This window comes from Hypanus sabinus, chromosome 8, assembly GCF_030144855.1.
Source record: "Hypanus sabinus isolate sHypSab1 chromosome 8, sHypSab1.hap1, whole genome shotgun sequence".
Lineage (NCBI taxonomy): Eukaryota > Metazoa > Chordata > Chondrichthyes > Myliobatiformes > Dasyatidae > Hypanus > Hypanus sabinus.
This window is the reverse complement of record NC_082713.1, coordinates 162822540-162847578: the sequence shown is the minus strand read 5'-3', so window position 1 is coordinate 162847578 and position 25039 is coordinate 162822540. Positions and strand designations below refer to the sequence as shown.

At 39.1% G+C, this 25039-nt stretch overlaps 1 protein-coding gene across 11 annotated transcripts in view; it reads right to left on the bottom strand.

Moving 5' to 3' along the window:
• lrriq1 (leucine-rich repeats and IQ motif containing 1) overlaps positions 1 to 25039 on the bottom strand; it is a 162385-nt gene that overhangs the window by 61261 nt on the left and 76085 nt on the right. For 9 of the 11 annotated variants that reach the window (XR_009513741.1, XR_009513740.1, XM_059978411.1 and 6 more), the window contains 4 exons: positions 22582 to 23076; positions 18587 to 18815; positions 5956 to 6072; positions 2451 to 2537 (listed from right to left, as the gene is read on the bottom strand). Coding sequence is in view for 9 of the 11 variants with exons in the window: in XM_059978411.1 (XP_059834394.1) it covers positions 2451 to 2537; positions 5956 to 6072; positions 18587 to 18815; positions 22582 to 23076 (928 nt within the window). In the remaining 2 variants the exon portion in view is untranslated. The remainder of the gene's footprint in view (positions 1 to 2450; positions 2538 to 5955; positions 6073 to 18586; positions 18816 to 22581; positions 23077 to 25039) is intronic. The other 2 variants (XM_059978414.1, XM_059978416.1) reach the window with 1 other exon arrangement.

Genomic DNA, 25039 nt, shown 5'->3' with positions numbered 1-25039 from the left:
ATGAGGCATCATTCTACAAATACTGAAAGCTTGCGCATTTTGCCTTCTTGCACAGGGGAGCGGTGGGCGGGAGGAGGATTGATGTTTTTCTTTAAACAGGTTTCCATGATTTTCTTTGTTTCATGGCTGTCTGTGGAGAAAATGAATATCAGGGTTGTACACTGCATACATATTTTAATAAATGAACCTTGAATCCTTTGGAAGTCTTTGAAAGCAGGTGGGGAAAAACAGAGCTCAGTTTGTGAATGAGGCGTGGCATTAATGGAAGGGTGACAGAAAGCTCAACTGTGACATTTGTTGATAACAGTACAGCATTAGATTTTACAAACATGTTCTCAATACTTATTGCTTATTTATTTATTTAATTTATTTATTTTTCTTTCCTTTTGTACTTGCGTAGTTTGTTGTTTTTTTGCACATTGGTTGAATGCCCAAGTTGGTGTAATCTTTCATTGGTTCTGTTATGGCTTTATTGAATACGCCCACAAGAAAATACGGTGACATATATGTACTTTGATAATAAATTTACTTTGAACTTTGAGGAACTCCCAATGTCACTGGGTATAACATTCTTAGATTTAGATACAACAGCAGTGTAAGAATGGCAATATATTTCCAAATCAAGGTGATTTGGACTTGGAGAAGATGCTGCAATTTAGTGCTCTTAAGCACCTGCTTCTTTTGGCTGTTATGATGGTTAAGGCCAGAAGTTTGAGAGATACTGTTGGAGTAGCTGAAACAATTAACTGTTGTTTCTGCAGTCACAGGTCGCTGATGATGGAACAAATAAATGTTTAGGATGGCTAGGGTGTCAGTACTATGGACTGCTCTGCTTGAATGTTCTCAAGCTTATGTTATACTGTTGGTGGTTCATTCATCCTGGTAAACATTCCATGGTAGTGAAATTTTGGGACATGAGACTGTGCTTCAGGACATGAATTCACTCAGTATTTAATATGTCTGGTCTGGCTGAGGTTCTGATAAATGCCAACTCCTTGGATATAGTTGGTGCAGGCTTTAACCTTGGTAAGGTCACTCTTTGCTTGAAGAACTTCAAACTGTCAGTCCTAAATTTGCATTTTATTAATCTGAACCAATATTTCTATGTCCTTCTCTCTCAAGTTAATTGTATTTGATATATTTTGTCAAATGAAAATGTGCCTATGTATGACCTCATGCAAGAGAAAATTAACTACCTTACAGACTCATATTAATCACAGGCTCCAGTGCATCATCAGATATCTTTTAGTTCAGGAGTTCCCAACATTTTTTATGCCACAGACCCCTACCATTAACTGAGGTGTTCGTGAATCCCAAAATGGGAACCCCTGCTTTAGCTGATAAGTGGTGAAATAAAAACAAAAAGAATCACAGAACAAAATTAGTAATTAAGTAAAGCAATTATCCATCCTGATCCTTGAGGAAATGCCTCAATAATGGAATAAATTTTCACTTACTCGGTAATATGACCTTTTGGATATATCAGTGAGTGAACATTTTATATTGTATACTCCAACTTCACTTTGACATTCATTCATTTTGAGTGGAGAATTTAGCAACAGACTATTATTAATACTGGAAAAGATTTGTTTCCTGGGTCTATTCTCATCTGAAATGTGTTTAAGAGTATTGTGTCAATTAGATAAGTTCCCAGCAGTTAATATTTTTCCTCACAGAATAAAGTTGTTTCTTCAGGATGGTGGACAATATTGGTAGCTTCGGTTGAGGCATTTGATGTTGCAGCGTACACTGAGCATGGCAACTAGCTTGCGGACATTTCAGCACCAGTCAAAGTGACATCCTCAGTGTGTAGTTTTTGGAGTCACTGAGGATATCATCTCTCCTGGTGATGAAATGTCTGCAAGCTAATTGCCAAGCTCAGCGAACACTGCTACATCAGAAACCCCTTCTATACTATATGAAAGGTGTTAAAAACACAAGGTATAAAAGTTACTACTGCTTTTCAACACAGATAAATCCAGAATTTGCTTTCCCTCCCCATCAATATAAAATGGAAAGAATAACCTGATAAATCAAGCTGCTTCTATTTCAAAGTTTTAAAGAATTGCATCATTTTTGTTTAGTATAACTCTTCAATTTGTTCTCTAGTGAGGTCTGAAATTTTACTCCAGTCATTGTTCGTTAATCAAACTATATTAAACTACATTTTTACTCATAGCGTTCCAGTTCTGTGCCAAATATACAGCTGCAGTGCATCACTTAAATGCCACTGCAGTGTAAAGGAACAGCAGAACAAATAATAAAGCAATTAATTTAAGTGTTTGGAAGAAAAGCCAGAAGACGAACTCCATGTGTCACTGCTGATGAATGTCGGGACACTCTGAAGTACTTGTTTTTATGCTTTTGCAATTCTTAATTCATATTCCAATGTCACGTTCAATGAAGGATCAGTTAAAACAGGAATGGAACTGGTTTACATAAAGCAATACCTTTTGTTGTAGGTCTGATTTTGGAAGTGGGAGAGTTTGAGATGAGACCCCAGGATCTAGTTTTATCCAATCCTTGTCCATGGTTGCCTAAGAGAAGTAGTAGATTCTTTTTAGACAAAATACAATAAAGAAATGAAAAAAATCAAACAATTGCATTTAGAATATTAGGAACAAAAACGGTTATCATAAAAGCTTTTTTTCAGGATTCTGGTGTTAACTTGGCAGATGGCTTTATCTTTAAATCATGTCTTTATGATGAAAATGTCTTGGCACTCGTAGAACAAGAATCCTTCAAAATGCTTTTGATCTTGAGCATTTTATGCCAAAAATAATAATGGTGTATTCAGGTTCTTTTCTGGAAATTTAATGTTTCTCTCCCAAAAGAATTCTACTTTTCAGTGTAATTTATAGTATGTTTTCCATAACAACACGGTCTACATTTAGCATCAAAATTATGGTGGTAATTCTTGAATTCATATTTTTTACAATTTATGTTGGCTATTGCCTCAGTTCATTTGTTTTTTTAAAAACCTTCTATCAATAATCAAGTCAATGTTACTTTGGTAATTTACTAGTAAAAATACTTATTTACAAAATATGAAAAAATTGAAAGGGACATTTCTTTTCTAGAAAAGATCCTCAAAACACCTGAATGGGAAAAATCATGCCACTAATGCTCCCAGAAAAACAGAGAGTATTCACCTCTGTAAGACTTATTCAGTTATTAATGCTAATAAACAATGTGCTTAACATTATTTCTAGAACCCTAAGAAAGGTTTTCACTATTTCCATTAGCACCATGTCATACAAAAGAGTAGTGGCATAATATACGGTAAATAATTTTATTTGGTTGCTTTAAAATCCTGATTGGAAATGATTTTGACCATAATTTATGTTTTCATATTATTAGCTAGTTTTAAAGAAATTTTCTTATTCAAATCTAGCAGTTCAAACTTTTCTTTCAGTTTATATTCAATGAAAAAGGTGAAAAAAGTTTGCGTTCTGGTTGAGGCTAGATTTTAATCACAGTGAGCACAGAAACAGACCCTTTGGCCCAGCTAGTCTGTGCCAACCTAGTCTTCTTCCTAGTCCCATCTACCTGTAACCTGACCACGGTCCTCCATACCTCTCTCATCCACATACCTATCTAAACTTCTCTTAAATGCTACAATTGAACACATATCTATCACTTCATAACCTATTCAAACTTTTGCTGTAACTCAGGTACTCATGCCCAGGCAAATCCTTACACATTTTCTCTGCTTTGCACTCTTTCAAAATTTCTGACACCTTTTCTGCAGGTGGGTGATCAGAACTGCACACTTCAAATTCAACTTCACCAACATTTTATACAGCTTCAACAAAACATCCCAACTCTCGTACTCAGTAGGTACTTTGATTTATGAAGGCGAATGTTTGAAAAGTTCTCCTAATGATCCAATCTACCTGTGATGCCACTTTCAAGGAATAATGGATCTGTATTCTCAGGCCTTTTCATTCTACCACACATACCAATGTTACCATTCTCTGTGCAAGTCTTATCCTGGTCTGTACTCCCCAAAGTGCAACACCTCATACTTGCCTGTGTTAAATTCCACCTGCTATTTTTAATGCCCATTTTCTCAGATGGACCATGCTGCAAGCTTTGATAGCCCATCTTGCTCAACAATACACTCCCAATTTGGAGTCATCCACAAAATTACTAATCCAGTTTACTACATTATTATCTAAATCATTAATATAAACAACTGACGCAACAATCCCTGCAGCAAACCATTGGTCACAGGCCTCCAAACTGAGAGAGAACCATCTACTACCACACTCTGGTGATTCCCGCTAAGTCAAGGTTGAATTCGATTGACTACAGTATCTTTGAGTACCAAACAACCTAAGCTTCTTGACCAGCTTCCTATGAGGGACTTTATCAAAGAGCTTTCTAAAGTCTAGATAGTTAACATCTTTCTGAAAACTTACTAACCTATCCATCTACATTTTCATCCAGATCATTTATATACATCATGAACAGCAGAAGTCCTAGTACAGATCCCTGTGAAACACTACTAATCACAGACCTCCAGCTAGAATAAGTTCCTTCAACCACTACCCTCTGTCTTCTATAGAACCCATGCATTTTAATTTTTTGGATGAGCCTTTCATGAGGCACCTTATCAAATGTCTTACTAAAATCCATGTGACAACACCCACAACTCAACCTTCATCAATCACTCTCATCATCTTGTTGAAAAACCCAATAAAGTCACTAAGACATGGCTTGCCAGTAAGCACTTGGATGAGTTTAGACAGAGAGTTAACACCAGTATACCAGGAAAAAAAAATTCATCTTCAATACGTTGGCCAGCGATGGTTCTGGGTAAGCTGCCACTGGCAGTAAGGTGAGGCCCACTCTTTTAGGATGTACATCTTGAGGTTTGAAGTCTGTGTGTGCGGGTGATTGGCTGGCTGGGAGGGATGCGAAAGGGGCTTGCTTTGCTGTTGTTGTTGCTGCTTGTGTTGCTCTGTGAAATATTGTGGACGTGCTCTGTTGGCATCGGAGTAAGTGACGACACTTGCAATTGTCCTAAAATGTGCTTGTATATGCTGATTGTTAATGCAAATGATAGATTGCATTGTTTATTTCAATGTATATGCGATAAATAAATCTGAATCTGAACTGAAATCTAGCTTTGATAGTCTGAGGACAGTTACAGATACATTAATGATGGTTTTGTGATTTATATAACATTGACCAGGGAAGGGGCCCATTTTTTTCCACAAGTACAGCTAATACTGCATTGTGCAATATTACAAGAACAGGTTAATAGTGTTGAACATAATGCAAGTAAATTAAAATCTGAACATTTATCGAATGAAGGTTTTTCAGTGTTTAGCACTGGTCAAGAAATACAATTTCATGGTGCTATTTATTTCTAGTGCTGCACATCACACTGAATGATTCATTTTGCACACTACTTAACCAGTATGTCATATTTTTCATTTAAAGATTCTAGCACAAAGAACCTAACCCAGCTGCTTTTTTTATAAATTAAGAACCTAACCCAAATAACCTTTTTGCAATAATTTCTACTTTTCCTAGGACTTCCCTCCCCTCTCTCTCACTAGGCCCAGGCTAATACTTACTATTTTCCAACACCCCAGCCCTGATCTCTTGAGCTAGGTCCCAATCTTAGCTCATTATCTCACTCAGGCCCAGCTTCCAAGATTCCATATGACCTACCACAGCACTCCCACCAAAACTATCAATTTCAGATGCCTCTCTCTGGGAGCAGCAGGGATTGAGTGAGTGTGAGTGTGAGTGTGAGTGTGTGTGTGTGTGTGTGTGTGTGTGTGTGTGTGTGAGCGCGCGTGTGCGCGTGTCTTGGAGATTAATAAACTTTGCAGCCACCAGTTTCAGGCTCACGCTCCAACCATAGATAGGCATCAACACAAACACATTACAATCCTTGATGTGATAAAGTTTAAGGAACATGATTTCATGTTTACTTACCTCATCAAATAAAAATTCATTCAAATTAACTTCTTCAAAGTCATCCTCTTCTTCAGTAAGAACAGCAGCTAAAGCACGAGACAGCTTCTTCCGTAGGAGGCAACCTCGCCAATGTGCCTGAATAAATCCACTAAGTAATTAATTTTTATATAAAAATTAAAATGCTAAAAGCTAAATAATGAAGAGGTATTAAGAGCTTCATGTTGGCATGATCCAATAACAGTCTAAAAAGTCCTGATGAGAGAATTTAGAGAGCTAGTCAGAAAGCTGAGAAGCAGGACCTCCAGGTTAGCAATTTCTGGATTGTTATCTGTGCCACGTGGCATTGAAGGTAGAAACAGGATGATTTTGGCAGATGATCAGCGTGGCTGAGAAGCTCATGCAGAGGGCAGGGCTTCAAGTTCTTGGATCAATGGGATCTCATCTGGGGAAAGTAAGACCTGTACAAGTGACGGGTTGCACCTGAACCTGAGGGAGACCAATATTCTCACAGGCAGGTTTGTTTGAGCAGTTGGGGAGGGTTTAAACTAATTTGGCGAGGTGAGGAGGGGTGAAAGGACTAATGGTAGAACAAATGATAAAAAAGCAAAGATAGCACACAGACAGACTGTCAGAAAGGGCAGGCAGATGATTGGACAAAATTGCAGCCAGCAGGATGTCTATCAGTGCATTAGGGATGAAGAGTCAAAAAGGATAGCAAATACAGTACTCAAAGTGTTATATCTCAATGCACAGAGTATAAGAAATAAGATGGATGATCTTGTTGCACTATTACAGATTGTCAGAAATGATAATGTGCCTATCGGTGAATCTTGGATGAAGGATTGTTGTAATTGGGAGCTGAATGCATAAGGTTACATATTATATCGGATGGATGGGAAGATAGGCAGAGGGGATTAGTGTGGCTCTACTGGAAAAGAGTGGCATCAACTCAATAGAATGATGTGACATAGGATCGAAATATATTGAATCCTTGTGGGTTGAGTTAAGAAACTGCAAGAGTAAAAGGATCCTGATGACAGTTATATACAGGCCTCCAAACAGTAGCTGGGATGTGGACCACAGATTACAGGGGAAGTAGGAAAGGTATGTCAGAAAGGCAATGTTTTGATAGTCATGGGAGACTTTAACATGAAGGTCGATTGGGAAAATCAGATTGGCAATGGATCTCAAGAGAATGAGTTTGTTGAATGCCTACCAGATGGTTTTTTAGAGCAGTTTGCATTGACCCTACTAGGTGATCAGCTATACTGGTTTGGGTATTATGTAATGAACCGGAGACAATTAGAGAACTTAAGGTAAAAGAACCTGTGGCAGGCTGTGATCATAATAAGACTGAGTTCAACTTGAAATTTGATATGGAGAAAGTAAAGTTTGATGTAGCAGCATTTCAGTGGAGTAAAGGAAATTACAGTGGTATCAAACAGGAGTTGGCCAAAGTAAATTGGAAGGAGCTGCTAGCAGGGATGACAGCAGAGCAGCAATGGCGTGAGTTTATGGGAAAAATGAGGAAGGTGCAGGATAGATGCATTCCAAAAATGAAAAAAATACCTGAATGGCAAAATATTACAGCCATGGCTGACAAGGGAAGTCAAAGCAAAAGAGAGGACATACAACAAAGCAAAAATTAGTGGGAAGATAAAGGACTCGGAAGCTTTTAAAAACTCACTGAGAACAACTAAGAATCATTTGGAGGGAAAAGATTAAATATTAAAACAAGCTAGCAAACAATATCAAGGTGGATAGTAATAGCTTTTTCAAGTATGTAAAGAATAGAGAGATGTGAATGGATATAGGACCGCTAGAAAATGAGGCCAGAAAAATAATAATGGGCGACAAGGAGATGACAGATGAACTGAATGAGTATCTTGCATCAGTCTTCATTGTGGAAGACTCTAGCAGTGTGACAGGGTGTGAGGGAGGAGAAGTGAGTACAGTTACTATTATAAGGAAGAAGGTGCTCAAAAGGTGAAAGACCTGAAAGTGCACAAGTCACCTGGACCACAGGAACTGCACTCTAGGGTTCTGTAAGAGGTAGCAGTGCAGACTGGAGGCATTAGCAGTGATCTTTCAAAAATCACTGGACTCTGGCATGATGCTAAACAACTAGAAAATTGCAAATGTCACTCCACTCTTTAAGAAAGGAGGAAGACAGCAGAAAGGAAATTATAGACCAGTTACCTCAACTCAGTGGTTGGGAAGGTATTGGAACCAATTGTTAAGGATGAGGTTATGGAGTACTTGATGACACAGGACAAGATAAGACAATGTCAGCATAGTTTCCTTGAGGAAAAATCTTGCCTGATGAACCTGTTGGAATTCTTCGAGGAGATTACAAGTAGGATAGATAAAGAGGATGCAGAGGTTGTTGTATATTGGACTTTCAGAATGCCTTTGACAATGTGTCACACAGGAGGCTGCTTATCAAGTTCCTTATCATAGTATTAGAGAAAAGTTACTGGCATGGTTAGGACATTGGATGATTGGTAGGAGGCAGCAAGTGGGAATAAAAGATCCTTTTCTGGTTGGCTGTCAGTGAATAGTGGTGTTCTGAAGGGGTTGGAGTTGGGACCACTTCCTTTTATGCTGTGTATCAATGATTCAGATGATGGCATAGATGGCTTTGTTGCCAATTTTGCAGTTGATATGAAGATTGGTGGAGGGGCAGTTAATATTGAGGAAACAAGTAGGCTGCAGAAGGACTTGGACAGATTAGGAGAATGAGCAAGAAAGAGCAAGAGCACTTTGGTAGAAGAAATAAATATGCAGACTATTTTTTTAAGTGGGGAGAAAATCCAAAAATCTGAAATGCAGAGGGACTTGGGAGTGCTTGTGCAGGATTCCATAAAGGTTAACTTGCAGGTTGCGTCAGTGGTGAGGAAGGCAAATGCAAAGTTAACGTTCATTTCAAGGGGTCTAGAATACAAGAGCAGGGATGTGATATTGAGGCTTTATAAGGCACTGGTGAAGCCTCACCTTAAATATTGTGAACAGTTCTGGGTTCCTCACCTGAGAAAAGATGTGCTGCTAGTGGAGAGGGTCCAAAGAATGCTCACATGGATTCTGGGAATGAAAGGGTTATAATACGAGGAACATTTGATAGCTCTGGGTCTGTACACACTGTAAATTAGAAGGATGATGGGGGATCTCATTGAAACATTTCAAATGTTGAAAGGCCTTGATGTGGAAAGGATGGGGGAGTCTAGGACTCACTGGAATTTAGAAGATTGAGGGGGAATCTTGTTGAAATGTATAAAATTCTAAAGGGATTGGACAGGCTAGATGCAGGACGATTGTTTCTGATGTTGAGGAAGTCAAGAACGAGGGGTCACAGTTTAAGGGGAAGCCTTTTAGGACCGAGATGAAGAAAAACTTCTTCACACAGACAGTGGTGAATCTGTGGAATTCTCTGCCACAGGAAACAGTTGAGGCCGGTTCACTGGCTATATTTAAGAGAAAGTTAGATATGGCCCTTGTGGCTAAAGGGATCGGGGGTATGGAGAGAAAGCAGGTACAGGGTTCTGAGTTGGATGATCAGCCATGATCATACTGAATGGCGGAGCAGGCTCGAAGGGCCGAATGGCCTACTCCTGCACCTATTTTCTATGTTTCTATGACAAGAAGTAACAGCCACAGGATAGAAGGGATTTAGAATAGTTTAAAACAGATGTGGAGAAATTTCTTTAGCCGGGGATGATGAATTTGTTACCACAGGCAGCTGTGGAGGCCAGGTCTTTGTGGGTGTATTTAATGCAGAGCTTGACAGGTTCTTGATTGGACACAACATTAAAAGGTAATGGGATGAAGGCCAGGAGTGGGGCTGAGGAGAGGAAAAAGGAATCAACCATGATTGTATGGCACAGCAGACTCAATGGGCCAAATGGCCCAATTCTACTCCTGTATCTTATGGTCTTATATTATTGGAGCTTTGAATTTCACTTAACCCATATCCTTCTAAAAAGGTGAGAACCTGTTTCTCACACTGAGATTTCTGCACAAGCTGGGAAAAATACTCAAATTACTAGACCAGAAAATAGTAGTCAAAAAACAAAAATCAAATAAAAACTAAATTTAGGGACAGAAAATACCACACATATTATTTTGTCTTATGGTCTTCAATTAGATACTGGATTTCTGCAACTCTAATTAATTAGTTACATTTTAAATGTTGTTGTATTTGTAACTTGGAGACGACTTTTTAAGGAAGTAACTGTAGAAATGAGGGAAGACAAGAGTCCATTTATTTACCCTCAATTTCTGGCTAGATCTTTCCTTGGGAAATTGCTATGGAGAGGTGAGGCTGCCCCATAATGGCTAATGCCATAGTTGGACAACTTCACAAGGTTGAATAATTTGCTGACTGCAAAGAAATAGATAAGTTTTCCAAAGCGGAACTGCTAATCGATTACAATTCATTTACCACAGTTTATTCTTGGAATGCTTTTCTAACTAAGTGTATACAGATATTCCCACTGCTCCATATGACCAAGATGACAATGGCAGAAAAAATTGGGAAGGAACCAAAAGTAGTCTGTTCCTTTTGCCACAACAAATTGCCTTTAGTCATTTGGGTGCTGTTGAACTGTGTTCACAATTGACACCATAAAAAACAGCAACAAAATTGTCTTCTTTTGGAGACTAATAATGATGCATTGCTAATTTTACAATGAACATGCATCACTTAAAGAATCATTCAGCCTAGTTGCAACACGAGTGAATCTGATGAAGGGTTTCAGCCCGAAACGTCGTCACTACCTCCTCCCATAGATGCTGTCTGGCCTGCTGAGTTCTGCCAGCATTTTGTGTTTTTATTCAGCCCAGCTGGTCTATTCTGCAGTTTATACATCCTATCCTTTATGAGGACAAAAGGGACTGCAAATACTGGAATCAGGAATAAAAAACAGAACACCGAAAGAAGTCAGTGGGTCAAGGAGCAACTATGGAGGCAGAAGGGACAAGTCTACTTTTTAGATCAAGACCCAATGTCAGGACCACTGACATTAAATGGGGTGCTCCTCCCTCTCACACCCAATTGTGATCCAATCTCCCATCACCCTTGCTGACTCCGCCTTGTCACCCACCTTGCTCTGGTCTTGCGTTCCATCTCAAGCTCCAATATAACCCCCAGCCTTTCTCCCTCCCAAGTCTCCACTCACTATCTTTCTTAACCCCACTAAAAGACACCTTCCACCCTGCAGGGTCCTCACTATTCCTCGAACCTCCCACCCATCTCCAATGCTGAGCAGCCTGTCCTCAGCAGAGGCCTCAACTTGAACCCCTATGCCAGCAGCTCAATAAGTTCTGGAGTAGACATAATATCAATATCCTCTTCCACCATCTTTGCATTGATACCTATTTCTTCAACAAGCCATCCATCCACTGACAACCTTTCTACCTAGCTCCAGAACTCCTCTTCCACCTGGACAACCCCTTCTGGCTTTTTAACCTTCTGTTGAACTTTTCATCTCCAGTTACAATGTGACATTGACTGCCATGACTCTCCACTCAACCCATCCACTCCAACTTCATCCTCTCTGAACGTGCAGCTCTTGTCTCAGTTCAGACAGATCCTTAGTTCATCAAATCCTCATACAAGGAAGTTGACATTGAAATCTGTTACACTGACCTCTTCTTTGCAGAAACTAGATGACAGCTTTCTGGCACTTCCCCTTAACTTCCTCTGGAATATAGTTCTACTAATGCAGACCAGGCCATTGTATCCTGGACCATCAGGAGATCATCCCTCCACAGCTGCAACCTCAAAGAACCTCAAACCCACTTCCATCACTTTCCTAAGAAAAAGAGTCATATTGCAAGATCTCAACACAAAATGTTGATTTAAACCTTTTGCCACCACAGGGTTCTTCCAGTGTTCTGCTTTGTTTTGTGTTCCTTTCCATTATATTTGACTTGGCTCTCTTTCTATTCTGTTTCTCCCAAACATTCACAGTACTTTCCTTTGGAAGCATTAATTTGCCTCAGCTTTTTATAGTGCTGATAAGCTTTATATTGTTTCCCTTTTGAATTTATTAGTAACCACTTTGTATTTATGAATGATAATTTTGGATTTGCCCATAAGTGCAAGAAATTTCCCTACACCTACCCTATGCAACCAGTTCATAATTTAAGAAAGAGAAAGCAGAATCATTTCCCTGTAGTTGAAATATCTCAGTTTGGGTATCAGCCCTGTAAGTATTTGTCTTTTACGTTCTCTGGTGCTTTATATTCACTTTAAACTACAGGACAAATGTGGTGCATCTTGACCAAGATTAACATAACTTAATTACTTTTGAATTTTATACCCTTAAAAATAAATCTAAGCGCCTTATTAGAATTTGAGAATAACTTTACTGACCTGCATATTATTTTTTGCTTCTGTTTGATTTGGTCTTCTAAGAGCTTCAGTTTCTTATTTTCTGAAATGTAGGCTTTTTTTTCCCATCTTTCCCTCCCTCACATTTATGTGTTAAACAATTCGTCATTGAAATGCCCAGTCTCCAGTACTAAAATGTATTCTCATATTAACATCTATTTTCTTCAAAATTAGCTATATCCACTGCCGGCAACATTTGTGCATGTTGATGGGGCTATTTGTTTTTAAAAATAGATCAGTAATGTAATCCATTAGTTTAGCTCATGCCATGAAGAGAGATAATAAAGCTAGTAAGGAAGGCTACACAAGTCTGGAAAACTATAGAAGCCAGATATCATTTCATACACTGTATCATGCACCAAGCAGCAAGCCAATTGCTTGTTGCAGAGATATTGTGCTGGTGAGTGAACGTTCCCAGTTAAGTTCATTTCCTGTGTTATTACTGCCGTGAATCAAGTGTCATGACGGTTCCCCATTTCTAAACTTTCTTCTTCATTTTGCTTCTAAAATTGGTAACTCATGCTGGGGTAAGGTTTTGTAGCCATTTGCAGCTCTTGGTAATCATCTATGTACTCATTCATCATGTGTTAGCCTGGACAGAAAATATTAGCAAACCATTACATGATCAAAAAGTATCATAGAAAAAGTAATCTTGCAGCATAAACAGTCTTGATTCAAAGAGTTCAAATCCCAATATGTGGGTCTCTCCCAGCGACTCATCATTGGATATCACGCTGAGGGCTCTAAGCAGCATGACCTCCAATGATGAGTCATTAAGAGAGACCCACATGTTGAGATTTGAGCATGTAAGGAGAAAATTTCTGGCAGTAATCCAAGTATTACAGGGCTAGAGGTTGCTATAGTAGTTCCTATGAGCTCAGACATAAGCTCAGTTCCTTTTTCACGCTTAGCAAAAGAGAACAGAGAAGACCAGAAGCAGGCAGAGAAGCTAAAATGGCTTCTATACTCTGTGTGTTTCTCCATATATCTTATCAATTAGATGGAAAATGCTATAAAAGATAGTGAATTTGGCCCAGTGTATCACAGATAAGGCCCTCTCAACCATTGAGCACATCCACATGAAACGTCGTCATAGAAAAGCAGCATCCGTCATCAAAGTTCCTCATCACCCAGGCCATGTTCTTTTCTCGTTGCTACCATCAGTTAGGAGGTACAAGACCCTCGGTACTTGCAGGACCAGGTTCAAGAACAGTTACTACCCCTCAGCCATCAGGCTCTTGAACAAAAGAGGATAATTACACTCATTCTACTTCTGGTGTTCCCATGTTCAATCTTGTTATTTCATGCTGTTATTACTTAGTGCTATTTATTTGCATTTGTATTTGCACAGTTTTTTGTCTTCTATGTTCTTGGTCTTTCAATGATTCTGTTTACAGTTACTGTTCTATATAATTGCCGAGTGTCCCTGCAGAAAAAAGAATCTCAGGGTTGTATGTGGCAACATGAATAAACTCTGATAATAAATTTTACTTTGAACTTTACAGAGAACACAGCTGTGAAGATACTAAAATATCTGAGGACATAAGCATTGGTGATGGAGAAATGAGCACCCAAGAGCTACAGTAGTTGGCAATAGAATTCAAAAATCATATAGCAATGCTATATACAATATTTAGTCATATAAACTTCCAGTGAATATCATGAAAAATTATTATAACTCTTACACTGACAACACTAATTCATTGACTGAATCACATTGGGTCTGTTTCATGGTTCTGACTGGAAATGCAAGAGGCCAACCTTTGGGTTCAGCACATACATAGAAAGATGCAATCATAAGGAAGGACAACAGTCTCTTTGCTTCTTTAGAATGTTAAGGAGATTTGGCATGTCATCGAACACTCTAAAAAACTTCTATAGATGTACCATTGAAAGTAACCTGGTAGGTTGCATCGTGGTCTGGTGGAGCATTTCAAATGGGCAGGAATATAAGAAGATGCAGAGACATGGACTCAGCCCTAGTACACCCCATCACTAGCACAGTTCTCCCCACCATCGGTAGTATCTTCATAAAGGCTCTGCCTCAAGAAGGCAACATGCATTGTCAAATTCTGCATCATCTTGGCGATGCCATCTTCTCACAGGCACCATGGGGCAGAAGGTACAGAAGCAAGAGGTCCCACATGACAATGTTCAAGAACAGTTGCTTCTCCTCAGTCATTTTATTCTTGACTGACCAAAGCCATCCTTATTATTACTTCAGCACAACAACACTGTGACTGCTCTGCACAACAAAGGACTTTGTTCTTTTTTGCTCTCATTCTATTTACCTTCTCCTGCTTCAGGGTTTTTGGTAAAGGTTAAACCCTTGTAACAACGGAATCTGTGCAGCATGCAACATTGACAAAACTTTGTAAACCTCTGTGGAACAGTGCAGTAAGTTTCCCTAGCATTAACTATGGGCATACACGATTTCATGATCAGGAAATGATAGCCGTTGTGAACAACTAAGCTCTAGTTTCATAAGAAGAACTTGAAATGCTGCAAATTCAAAACAAAAAAAAACTGGGATAAGATTAGGCCTGTAGGCTTGTTAAGCCTGTTCTAATGTTCAAAATAATCATGACTGATCTATGTTGGCCTCAACTCTTCTGTACCAGTTCTCCATAAACCTCAATGACTCAATCTTGCAAGTATTTGTCAATGAACACAATAAATTCTGCAGATGCTGGAAATCTTGAGCAACACCTCTTGGTGATCGATCTCCACCATGAATATGTGGTGGAGATATAAATATATCATCTGGCCTCTACCACAAACCAGAATTTCACAAGCTTAAATTCACAGAACATTTAGAAACATAGAAACATGGAAACATAGAAAATAGGTACAGTAGTAGGCCATTCAGCCCTTCGAGCCTGCACCGCCATTCAGTATGATAATGGCTGATCATCCAACTCAGAACCCTGTACCTGCTTTCTCTCCATACCCCCTGATCCCTTTAGCCACAAGGGCCATATCTAACTTCCTCTTAAATATAGCCAATGAACCGGCCTCAACTGTTTCCTGTGGCAGAGAATTCCACAGATTCACCACTCTCGGTGTGAAGAAGTTTGTCCTCATCTCGGTCCTAAAAGGCTTCCCCTTTATCCTTAAACTGTGACCTCTCGTTCTGGACTTCCCCAACATCAGAAACAATCTTCCTGCATCTAGCCTGTCCAATCCCTTTAGAATTTTATACGTTTCAATAAGATCCCCCCCCTCAATCTTCTAAATTCCAGTGAGTATAAGCCTAGTCGATCCAGCCTTTCTTCATATGAAAGTCCTGCCATCCCAGGAATCAATCCGGTGAACCTTCTCTGTACTCCCTCTATGGCAAGAATGTCTTTCGTCAGATTAGGGGACCAAAACTGCACGCAATATTCTAGGTGCGGTCTCACCAAGGCCTTGTACATCTGCAGTAGAACCTCCCTGCTCCTGTACTCAAATCCTTTTGCTATGAATGCCAACATACCATTTGCCTTTTTCACCGCCTGCTGTACCTGCATGCCCACCTTCAATGACTGGTGTACAATGACACCCAGGTCTCGTTGCATCTCCCCTTTTCCTAATCGGCCACCGTTCAGATAATAATCTGTTCTCCTGTTCTTGCAACCAAGGTGGATAACCTCACATGTATCCACATTTAATTGCATCTGCCATGAATTTGCCCACTCACCTAACCTATCCAAGTCACCCTGCATCCTCCTCACAGCTAACACTGCCACCCAGCTTCGTCTCATCCGCAAACTTGGAGATGCTGCATTTAATTCCCTCGTCTAAATCATTAATATATATTGCAAACAACTAGGGTCCCAGCACTGAGCCTTGCAGTACCCTACTAGTCACTGCCTGCCACTCAAAAAAGGTCCCGTTTACTCCCACTCTTTGTTTCCTGTCTGCCAACCAATTCTCTATCCACATCAATACCATACCCCCAATACCGTGTGCTTTCAGTTTGCACACTAATCTCCTGTGTGGGACCTTGTCAAAAGCCTTTTGAAAATCTAAATATACCACATCCACTGGCTCTCCCCATCCACTCTATTAGTTACATCTTCAAAAAATTCTATAAGATTCATCAGACATGATTTTCCTTTCAAAAATCCATGCTGACTTTGTCCGATGGTTTCACCTCTTTCCAAATGTGTGTTATCACATCTTTGATAACCGACTCTAGCATTTTCCCCACCACCGATGACAAACTAACTGGTCTATAATTCCCCGGTTTTTCTCTCCTTCCTTTTTTAAAAAGTGGGGCTACATTAGCCACCCTCCAACCCTCAGGAACTAATCCAGAATCTAAGGAGTTTTGAAAAATTATCACTAAGGCATCCACTATTTCTTGGGCTATTTCCTTAAGCACTCTGGGATGCAGACCATCTGGCCCTGGGGATTTATCTGCCTTTAATCCCTTCAATTTACCTAACACCACTTCCCTAGTAACATGCATTTCTCTCAGTTCCTCCAACTCACTAGACTCTCGGTCCCTTACTATTTCCGGAAGATTATTTATGTCCTCCTTAGTGAAGATAGAACCAAAGTAGTTATTCAATTGGTCTGCCATCTCTTTGTTTCCTATGATCAATTCACCTGTTTCTGACTGTAAAGGAACTACATTTGTCTTGACCAATCTTTTTCTTTTCACGTATCTATAAAAGCTTTCAGAGATTCCAGAGATGAAAATTTATGCAGCTCGGTTTTAAATGAGTAGACTCTTAACTGGTAACTATATGCTTTCTTTGTGACTCTGCCATGACCCAGTCAGGTCCCCTTATGATCTTATATCTTTGAGTAAGATCACTCCTCATTCTCCTAATCTCCAAGGAATAAAGATGTGAACTGTCTAGCTTCTCTTGGTAGGGCAACCTCCTCATACTGGGAATTAGCTTAGTAAATCGCTTTTGGACTACTGTCTGAACCTTTGACAAATCTGTAATCCTATGAAATCCTGTCAGGATGATTAACCACAGCAGACTGGGAAATGTAGGATAGGTCATCTATCACCACATAGAATGTTCCAACGACCAGTGTGGCAATGATCCGAACTTCAGAGGAAAGAGATTTCAGAGAATAAGCACATCTATAGTTTTATCCGTGGAAGGTCAGGGACCTTTTATTACCCCTGACAGAGTGGTAATAAGTAGCTCAGAGTTCAGATGCGTTTCTCCCCCAACAGATGATGATATGAGTATGGTCACCTATGTACCATTGTGAAATGGGATCTAAGGGTTTCTTTTCTCTTCTTCTAAAATTCTCAGTCATCTTTCAATAACTTATGACAGCATTAAGGTCCTGTGCAGAATAGGCCTTTCCAGCCCTTCAAGCTACAACACCCATCAATCCCCCGATTTAATCCTAGTTTAATCAGAAGGCAATATACAATGACCGATTAACCTACCAACCAGTAGGTCTTTGGGAGGAAACCAGAGCACCCGGAGGGAACCCACGTGGTCATAGGGAGAACATACAAACTACTTACAGGCAGCGGCGGGAATTGAACCTGGGTCACCTGTACTATAAAGCATTGAGCTAACTACTACTCTACCGTACCACTCCATCAAAAGGGCAGTGCATGCAACACAAGCAGGACATGTTAATATTTTGGGAGAAAACTCTGCATTAGTAATTGAATTAGAGATCAATAGAATTACATGTGTATTCCCTCATATAATAAAACAAAATTAAGTGATTAATAAAGAGATGAAAAATCACTCTAAATTTGTGAAAGGCAAATTACTCCATTTAAACAATACATTTTTCCAAGAAAATGAAGATTATTGTTAAAGCAACATACACAAAATGCTGGAGGAACTCAGCAGGCCAGGCAGCATCCATGGAAAAAAGTACAGGCGATGTAGATGCTGCTTGGCCTACAGAGTTCCTCCAGCATTTTGTGTGTGTTGCTCGGATTTCCAGCATCTGCAGATTTTCTTGTTTGTTATTAGTGAACCAATCAGTTTGATGCTAAGAACAGACGCAATACTGGATTATAAAAGATCAAGATTTATCTTTATCATACTCTACTATCCTGGCAGATGCCTGATATAATAATAAACGTGTTAACTACTCTGTAGTAGCCACAGACAATGTCACAAGCAAAACACATGCCAGAGGCCTAAAGTCATATACAGGATTCCTCCTAAGCATTTGTCACACAAGTTCATATAGAACGCACATCACTTGTTTCGTTTTCCTAAATTAATGAAGCACAAAAAAAATACATTTATAGCAAAGAATGGAATGGTTTTCTCTCACCTGAATGATAATGGTTGCTCTATTTCTACTCTCATCACTGTCATCAAATAACTTCCATTTCTCAGGTAGCTTGCCAGCACTATGCTGGAAGGCAACTTTCTTTCTGTTGCAGTAATCTACCCAAGCAGTCTGAATCAGTGAAGCTGCATTATGAAGTACCGAGTACTTATGAATATCTCTCCGAATGATATACCCCCGCCAGTGGGATTGCAAGACAATAGCAGCATAGCTGACAAAACAAAAGAAATATTGTAATTAGGAGAAAAATACAAACAATTAATTAAAAATCAAATACCACTAATTTTTATTCAACCACTACCTTATAAAATGATTCTAAATTTGTTTTGAGAAGATGCAGGCCAAATATGGAAAAACTCTTACTTTCTCACAATGGTCAGTTATTAAAAGAAACAATGAACAAAGATGATTTTCTTCCTACATCTTGTCTTCTTGGATAGTTTTTCGTTCCAGCTGCAGTATTACCTTCAGATCTATTTGAGGCTTACTCTTCTGCACCAACACAGCATCATCTGGAAGTACTATCAATGTAGCCTTACAACTCACAACTATAACTACCCTTTCTCATCTTCCTGGACACCTCTACTCCACAAGCTGTCAATATGTTTACCTAATGATCAGTGATGGATAAATCCCAAAGTTAAACAAAAAAAAAAATCCATCTTCAGCCTCCAAGAGAAATTTTTTAGTTCCTTAAAAAAAACCTGAAAACTTGAAGATCATTATTCAACCATTGCCTTCCTTTCTATTCACAACCTGATCATATTGTTCCTTATTCATTCTATCACCTACGTTAATCTCTATAACACTATCTTTAATATTGGTTATAAAGTATTTATCCTTTATATATGTTTTTGTCTGTTGCAACTCAATTATTCCAATTCATTTTTCTGATTGACCTCCTGCTTTCCAACCTTGGTAAATCAGTTCAGCCTCTTCCAGTGTATGGCATCCAAGAATGAAGACAAGTTAGACTATGACTTTGTCAAATGGTGCAAGCTGAATCATCTGCAGCTTAATATTAGTAAGACAAAAGAGATGTGATAAACTTTAGGAAGATTAAGATTGCACTGCTCCCTGTTACTATTGATGATGAAGATGTGGATGTGGTGAGGATCTACAAGTACCTGGGGGTGCACCTGGATGACATACTTGAGTGGAGCACCAACACAAAGAATGTGTACAGAAAGGGGCAGGGTCACCTCTGCTTCCTGAGGAGACTGAGGTCCTTTGAGGTACGCAGGCCTCTCCTTCATAAGTTCTACCAGTCTGTTGTCACCAGTACAATCTTCTATGAGGTGGTGTGCTGGGGCAACGGCATCAACACGGGTGATGCCAACAGGCTCAATAACCTGATTAGAAAGGCTGACTGTGTTATAGGAGTCAAAATGGACACACTGCAGGCTGTGGTAGAACAAAAGACCCTATGGAAAATCATGACGCTTCTGGAAAATGTTTTTCCACCCTCTGCGTGCCACCTTGGCTGAATGGAGGAACACTTTTAGTAATGGACTAAGACTACTGTGCTGCTCCAAAGAGCATTCTACGAGGTCATTCTCACTCGGCCATTAGGCTCTATAATGAGTCAACCTAAAGCCAGGGATGTGATGACCCCATTCTGTTAAGACTATTTGAGGTAACTTATTTTTTATTCTTTCTTCTCTTCTAATTGTATATTTGTAGAACTGTGCACTTGTAATGCTACTGTGACAATGTAACTTCCTTTGGAATCAATGAACTATCTATCAATTTACCTATCTATGATAAGGAGTCTGATCCACATTTTCCACTATGGATCTCTAATGAGTGGAGAAAGTTGATGGAAGATGCTTATATTTGTATAGACTTCAGTGAAAGAACCATCAATGATTTGAATCTTGAACCATAGCCTCCAAGTGTGCATGTACACACCCAATGTTTGTGTATCATGACTCAGTGATGGAGGCTCAACTGCTCTAACTTCTGGAATGGATTACTGGAAAATGAACATATTCCAATTAATCCTGTAGATTAGCTCCATTGTAGCAAGAAGATTGCTGGAAATCAGATGCAATACCACAAAAAGAAAGATTAAGAAGAGGGGTGAAACTATAACACAACCTTATTTAACCCCACTCTGGACTTGGATGGGTCTCTTGTGGATACATTGGTTGGGCTTGTAGGTCATCATGCAGTTGTAGAATGGAGACACAATCCTAATGGTGGCCAGATTTTAAAGGATTCTCTGCAGACTCTCTCAGTTGACATAGTCAAAGGGTTTTTCTGGATTGAGGACGGCCACGTACAACAATTGATGCCGCTCCTTTCAATTTTCTTAGAGTTGTTTCACAGTGAAGATCATATCCATTGTAGTTCTATCTTGATAGAAGCCACACAGTAATTCAAATATAAGCTCTTCAGCTGCCGAGAAGAGGCAGCTAAGGAGGATGATTGTCATTACATTCCCCTTCTTACTATATTCAAGTTTATCTGCTTTCCTAAAGGAGATAAATATGAGTATGACGATTATACTGCCTCTGTAGTTCCTTAGTATGTTCCACTTCTCCTGGTTGAGGGAGATAGGGCTCTAAATATGTGTTTGAAGATACTACCACTAAGTCTTCGAATTTATTTCCAGCATGTCCCCAAAACAATGACAGCAAGAGAAAAAAAATTACTCCAAGGAAACCAATATTAAAGGTCTTAGGAACATTGAGACTGCATTCTTCAGACGGATTCACATTTATGGGCTGATAAACACCAACTAAAAGAAGTCACAGACTATCCATTGGGCCTGCACTGCCCTGAAGTCTAGTACATTTTACATTTGTGAAGAAACCTTCAGCTCTTCCAACAAAAGTATAAACAAAGTCAGGAAATTCAGAAGCTTATTAATCATAAATATGAAATATTCTTGAACTGGAAGTCAATCCCAAGGATATTAGAAACCTCTGTAAGCATTTGAAAGTGGAGGTCCAGCAAGATCGAGAAACAGAACGTGGGTGTACCGATCACAGGATACCAGTTGCATCTCTTCCACAATTCAATGAGATCATGACTGAACCAACCTTGGCTTGCGTACTTGTCTCCTGCTCTTTTTACGCTGTGTTTGACAACAAGATTGTAAAATATATAATACTTTGTAAATGTCTAAATGCTCCTCATTACAATTTTACACAAGTCTTTTTTGAACCAAACAATCATTTGGCATTTCTAACTATGGACCAATTATAATTGGAAAAAGCTGTTCTGAAAGAAAAAAGGACACAATGTGTCAAAAAGGATAAAAGTGTATTTATGTAAATCTAATGAGGTGAATGCCTTATTGATGTCAAGACCACGTGAAAAGAAAATCTGATGGAAATTGCTAGCAATGAACGAAATGGTCACCTAAAAACATAATCCCAAACTGTGCAAGGTGCATATGCATGAGCTATTTAACACAATTAAAGCTGAAATTTTGTTGAGAAAATAAGGTGTTCTGCCTACAAAAGTACTGTATATTTATTTTTTGCACAGAACCAATCTTGGAACATTGGCTTTTTTTCTGTTCAGTACTGCAACTATATAAAGTGTGGCTCTGGCTGACCTACCTTATTTCTACCAAGTTAAACTGGGAAACTAATAGAAGGCATCAAAGGTACTAAATCAGAAGCAATAAAGGACAAACATGTTAAAAGTAAAGAATTTCAGTGTGCAGAAACAATCAAGATATCCCATTTTCTGCAAATAATGTAAAATCATTGTAAAATACTTGTTTTGACATTAAACAGCCATCTGCAGAAAGCAGCAGCCCCAGATTTTATGCAAGCCACAGAGGATTATAATTACAGGAGCACAAATTTATTAGTACTGTAATTGTCAATTCTGGTGTTTGCTGTTGATTGATTAGTAGAAAGTTCTTATATGGATTCTGCAATGTTCAAAATTTCTAAACTATGACCACAATTAAAATAAATAATTGACAAACATATTAATAAATCTACTTGCATTATTACTTTTTAATGTAATCCTCTGAGATTTGTTGTTCATGTCTCCCCTTCAAACTCGCATCATTCTGTGATTCAGATGCCATTCTGTTGGATTTAGGTTGTATCTGACCTTTCCTCATTCTGAATTCTTGCAAAGAAAAAGAAGTTTGTTTCAGATTTGCAAAGAGTCTGGGATCATGGTCCTGGGAATCATGAGAAGCTGTGCGTAAATAATCATTTTGATTTCTCTTCCCATAAATGTGAGTAATAGGAGTCAGAACTTCATCACAATCCATTACGTGGTCAGTGTTTTGGCTATTTACTTTTATACAATTGATAGTCAGATTCTTGTGTTGCTTTCCAAAACAAAATTCATCATCAACAGGACTATTAGGGTGCTCCTTCTCTTCAGCAGTACATAATTCTCCATACTCATGAGCATATCTACATTCTTCAGCCAGATGCATCAGTTCTTCACAGTGATGCAAGTATGCATCTGCAATCTCCAACAAATTTGATCTGCTGTTAAAAACAAAAAGATACATAAATAATAATTTAAGACCATAAGATATATGAGCAAAGTAAGGCCACTTGGCTCATCAAGTCTGTTATGCCATTCCACCGTGGCTGATTTATTATCCCGTCCAACCCCATTCTCCTGCCTTCTCCCCGTAACCTCTGATACCCTGACCACCTAAGGAACTAACAAATTGTACTTTAAATGTACTTAATGACTTGGCGTCCACAGCTGTCTGTGGTAATGAATTCCACAGATTTTACCACCCTCTGGCTAAAGGAATTCCTTCTCACCTCTACTCTAAATGTATATCCCTCTGTTCTGAGGCTGTGCCCTTTTGTCCTAGTCTCACCATCCTCCCCACCGTAACTCTGTCTAGGTCTTACAATATTCAACAAATTTCAATGAGATCCCCCCACACTGCAAATACAGGCCCGGAGCCATCAAACACTCCTCATATGTTCACCCTTTTATTCCCAGAATCATTCTCGGCAACCTCCTCTGGATCCTCTCCAATGCCAGCACATCTTTTTTTAGATAAGTGACTGGTCACATTGTTGCCAAGACCAGAGAGCCCGATTTACAAGAGAAGTTGGCCAGGCTAGGTGTTTGTACCTTGATCATAGGAGAATGAAGAGTGGTCTTACGGAAATGTTTGCAATTATCAGAGGAATAGATACGGTAGTTAGTAACAGTCTTTTCTCCCGGGTAGGGAAAACCAAAACTAGGGTGCATAGATATAGGGTGAAAAGGAAAAGATTTGAAAGGGGTCCAAGGGCCAATTTCTTCATGCAGAGCAAGGTGACTATATGGAATGTGTTGCATATGGAAGTGGTTGAGGCAGATACAATGTTATCAATGCTTGAAAAGCTACACAGAAGGACTGGGCTTAGAGCGATATGGGTCAAATGCAAAATATTGGAACTAGTGGAGTGGGCACTATGGTTGATATGGACTCGTTGTGTCATAGGTTATCAGTGCCTTTTACACTTCAATATAAAGAATTCTGTTAAATTTCTCACCAGGGCATTTCTACACTCATCCCCTCATGGGAGAATCTAATAGTCTGTATGTTGCCGAGAATGGTGCCATCCATTTAACTGCCTTTGTAAAACACTGTCAAGCTCACAAATCAAGTAATTTTCTTCTTTCTTCTTTTGTAATCTCAACCATCTTGTACTTAAAAGCTACCACTTCCTCCCTAGATTCATTCCCATTAAAATGGATTATTACTCTAGCTCTGTTCCAGATGTTGTGATAAGAGGTCTACTCCCTTCTTGTACCATTTCCCTTGCAAAAGAGCTGCCATTACCTCCTGCTCAATAAACTCACTCTCAAGTATGATGTTCTGATAAATAATAATCTTCAATTTCTTTTCCTTGTGTAATGTATATACCCAAATTCATGGGTACCTATCCCACATAATAATTAATTCTCAGAAACTGCATTTCCACAGCAGTAAATCAACATCCTCCAAGACCATGATCATAGATAGTATGTTTTTGTCCCTTAAAATTTTTCTGTGCAATGGTCCACAGCAGCCTCCTGTTCAGGAATTCTCCCCATAAACGTTTCTTTTCCTTTCATATTCCCTCTGCATTTTTACTTGATCAGAATTTTGTTAAATCCTTCTAATATAAGACCTACGACTTACATGTATGATTTAGTACAGCTCCAATGCCATATTCAAGTTTGCTGATGTCACCACCGAATCAAAGGTGGTGATGAATCAGTATACAGGATGGAGAATGAAAATTTGGCTGAGTGGTGTCATAACAACAACTTCTCACTCAATGTCAGCAAAACCAAGGAACTGACTGTAGACTTCAGGAGAGGGAAACTAGAGGTCCAGCAGCCAGTACTCAATGGAGGATCAGAAGTGGAGAATGATAGCAACTTTAAATTTCTGGGTGCAACTACTTCAAAGGATTTGTCGAACCAGCACGTAAGTGCAATTGCAAATAAGCA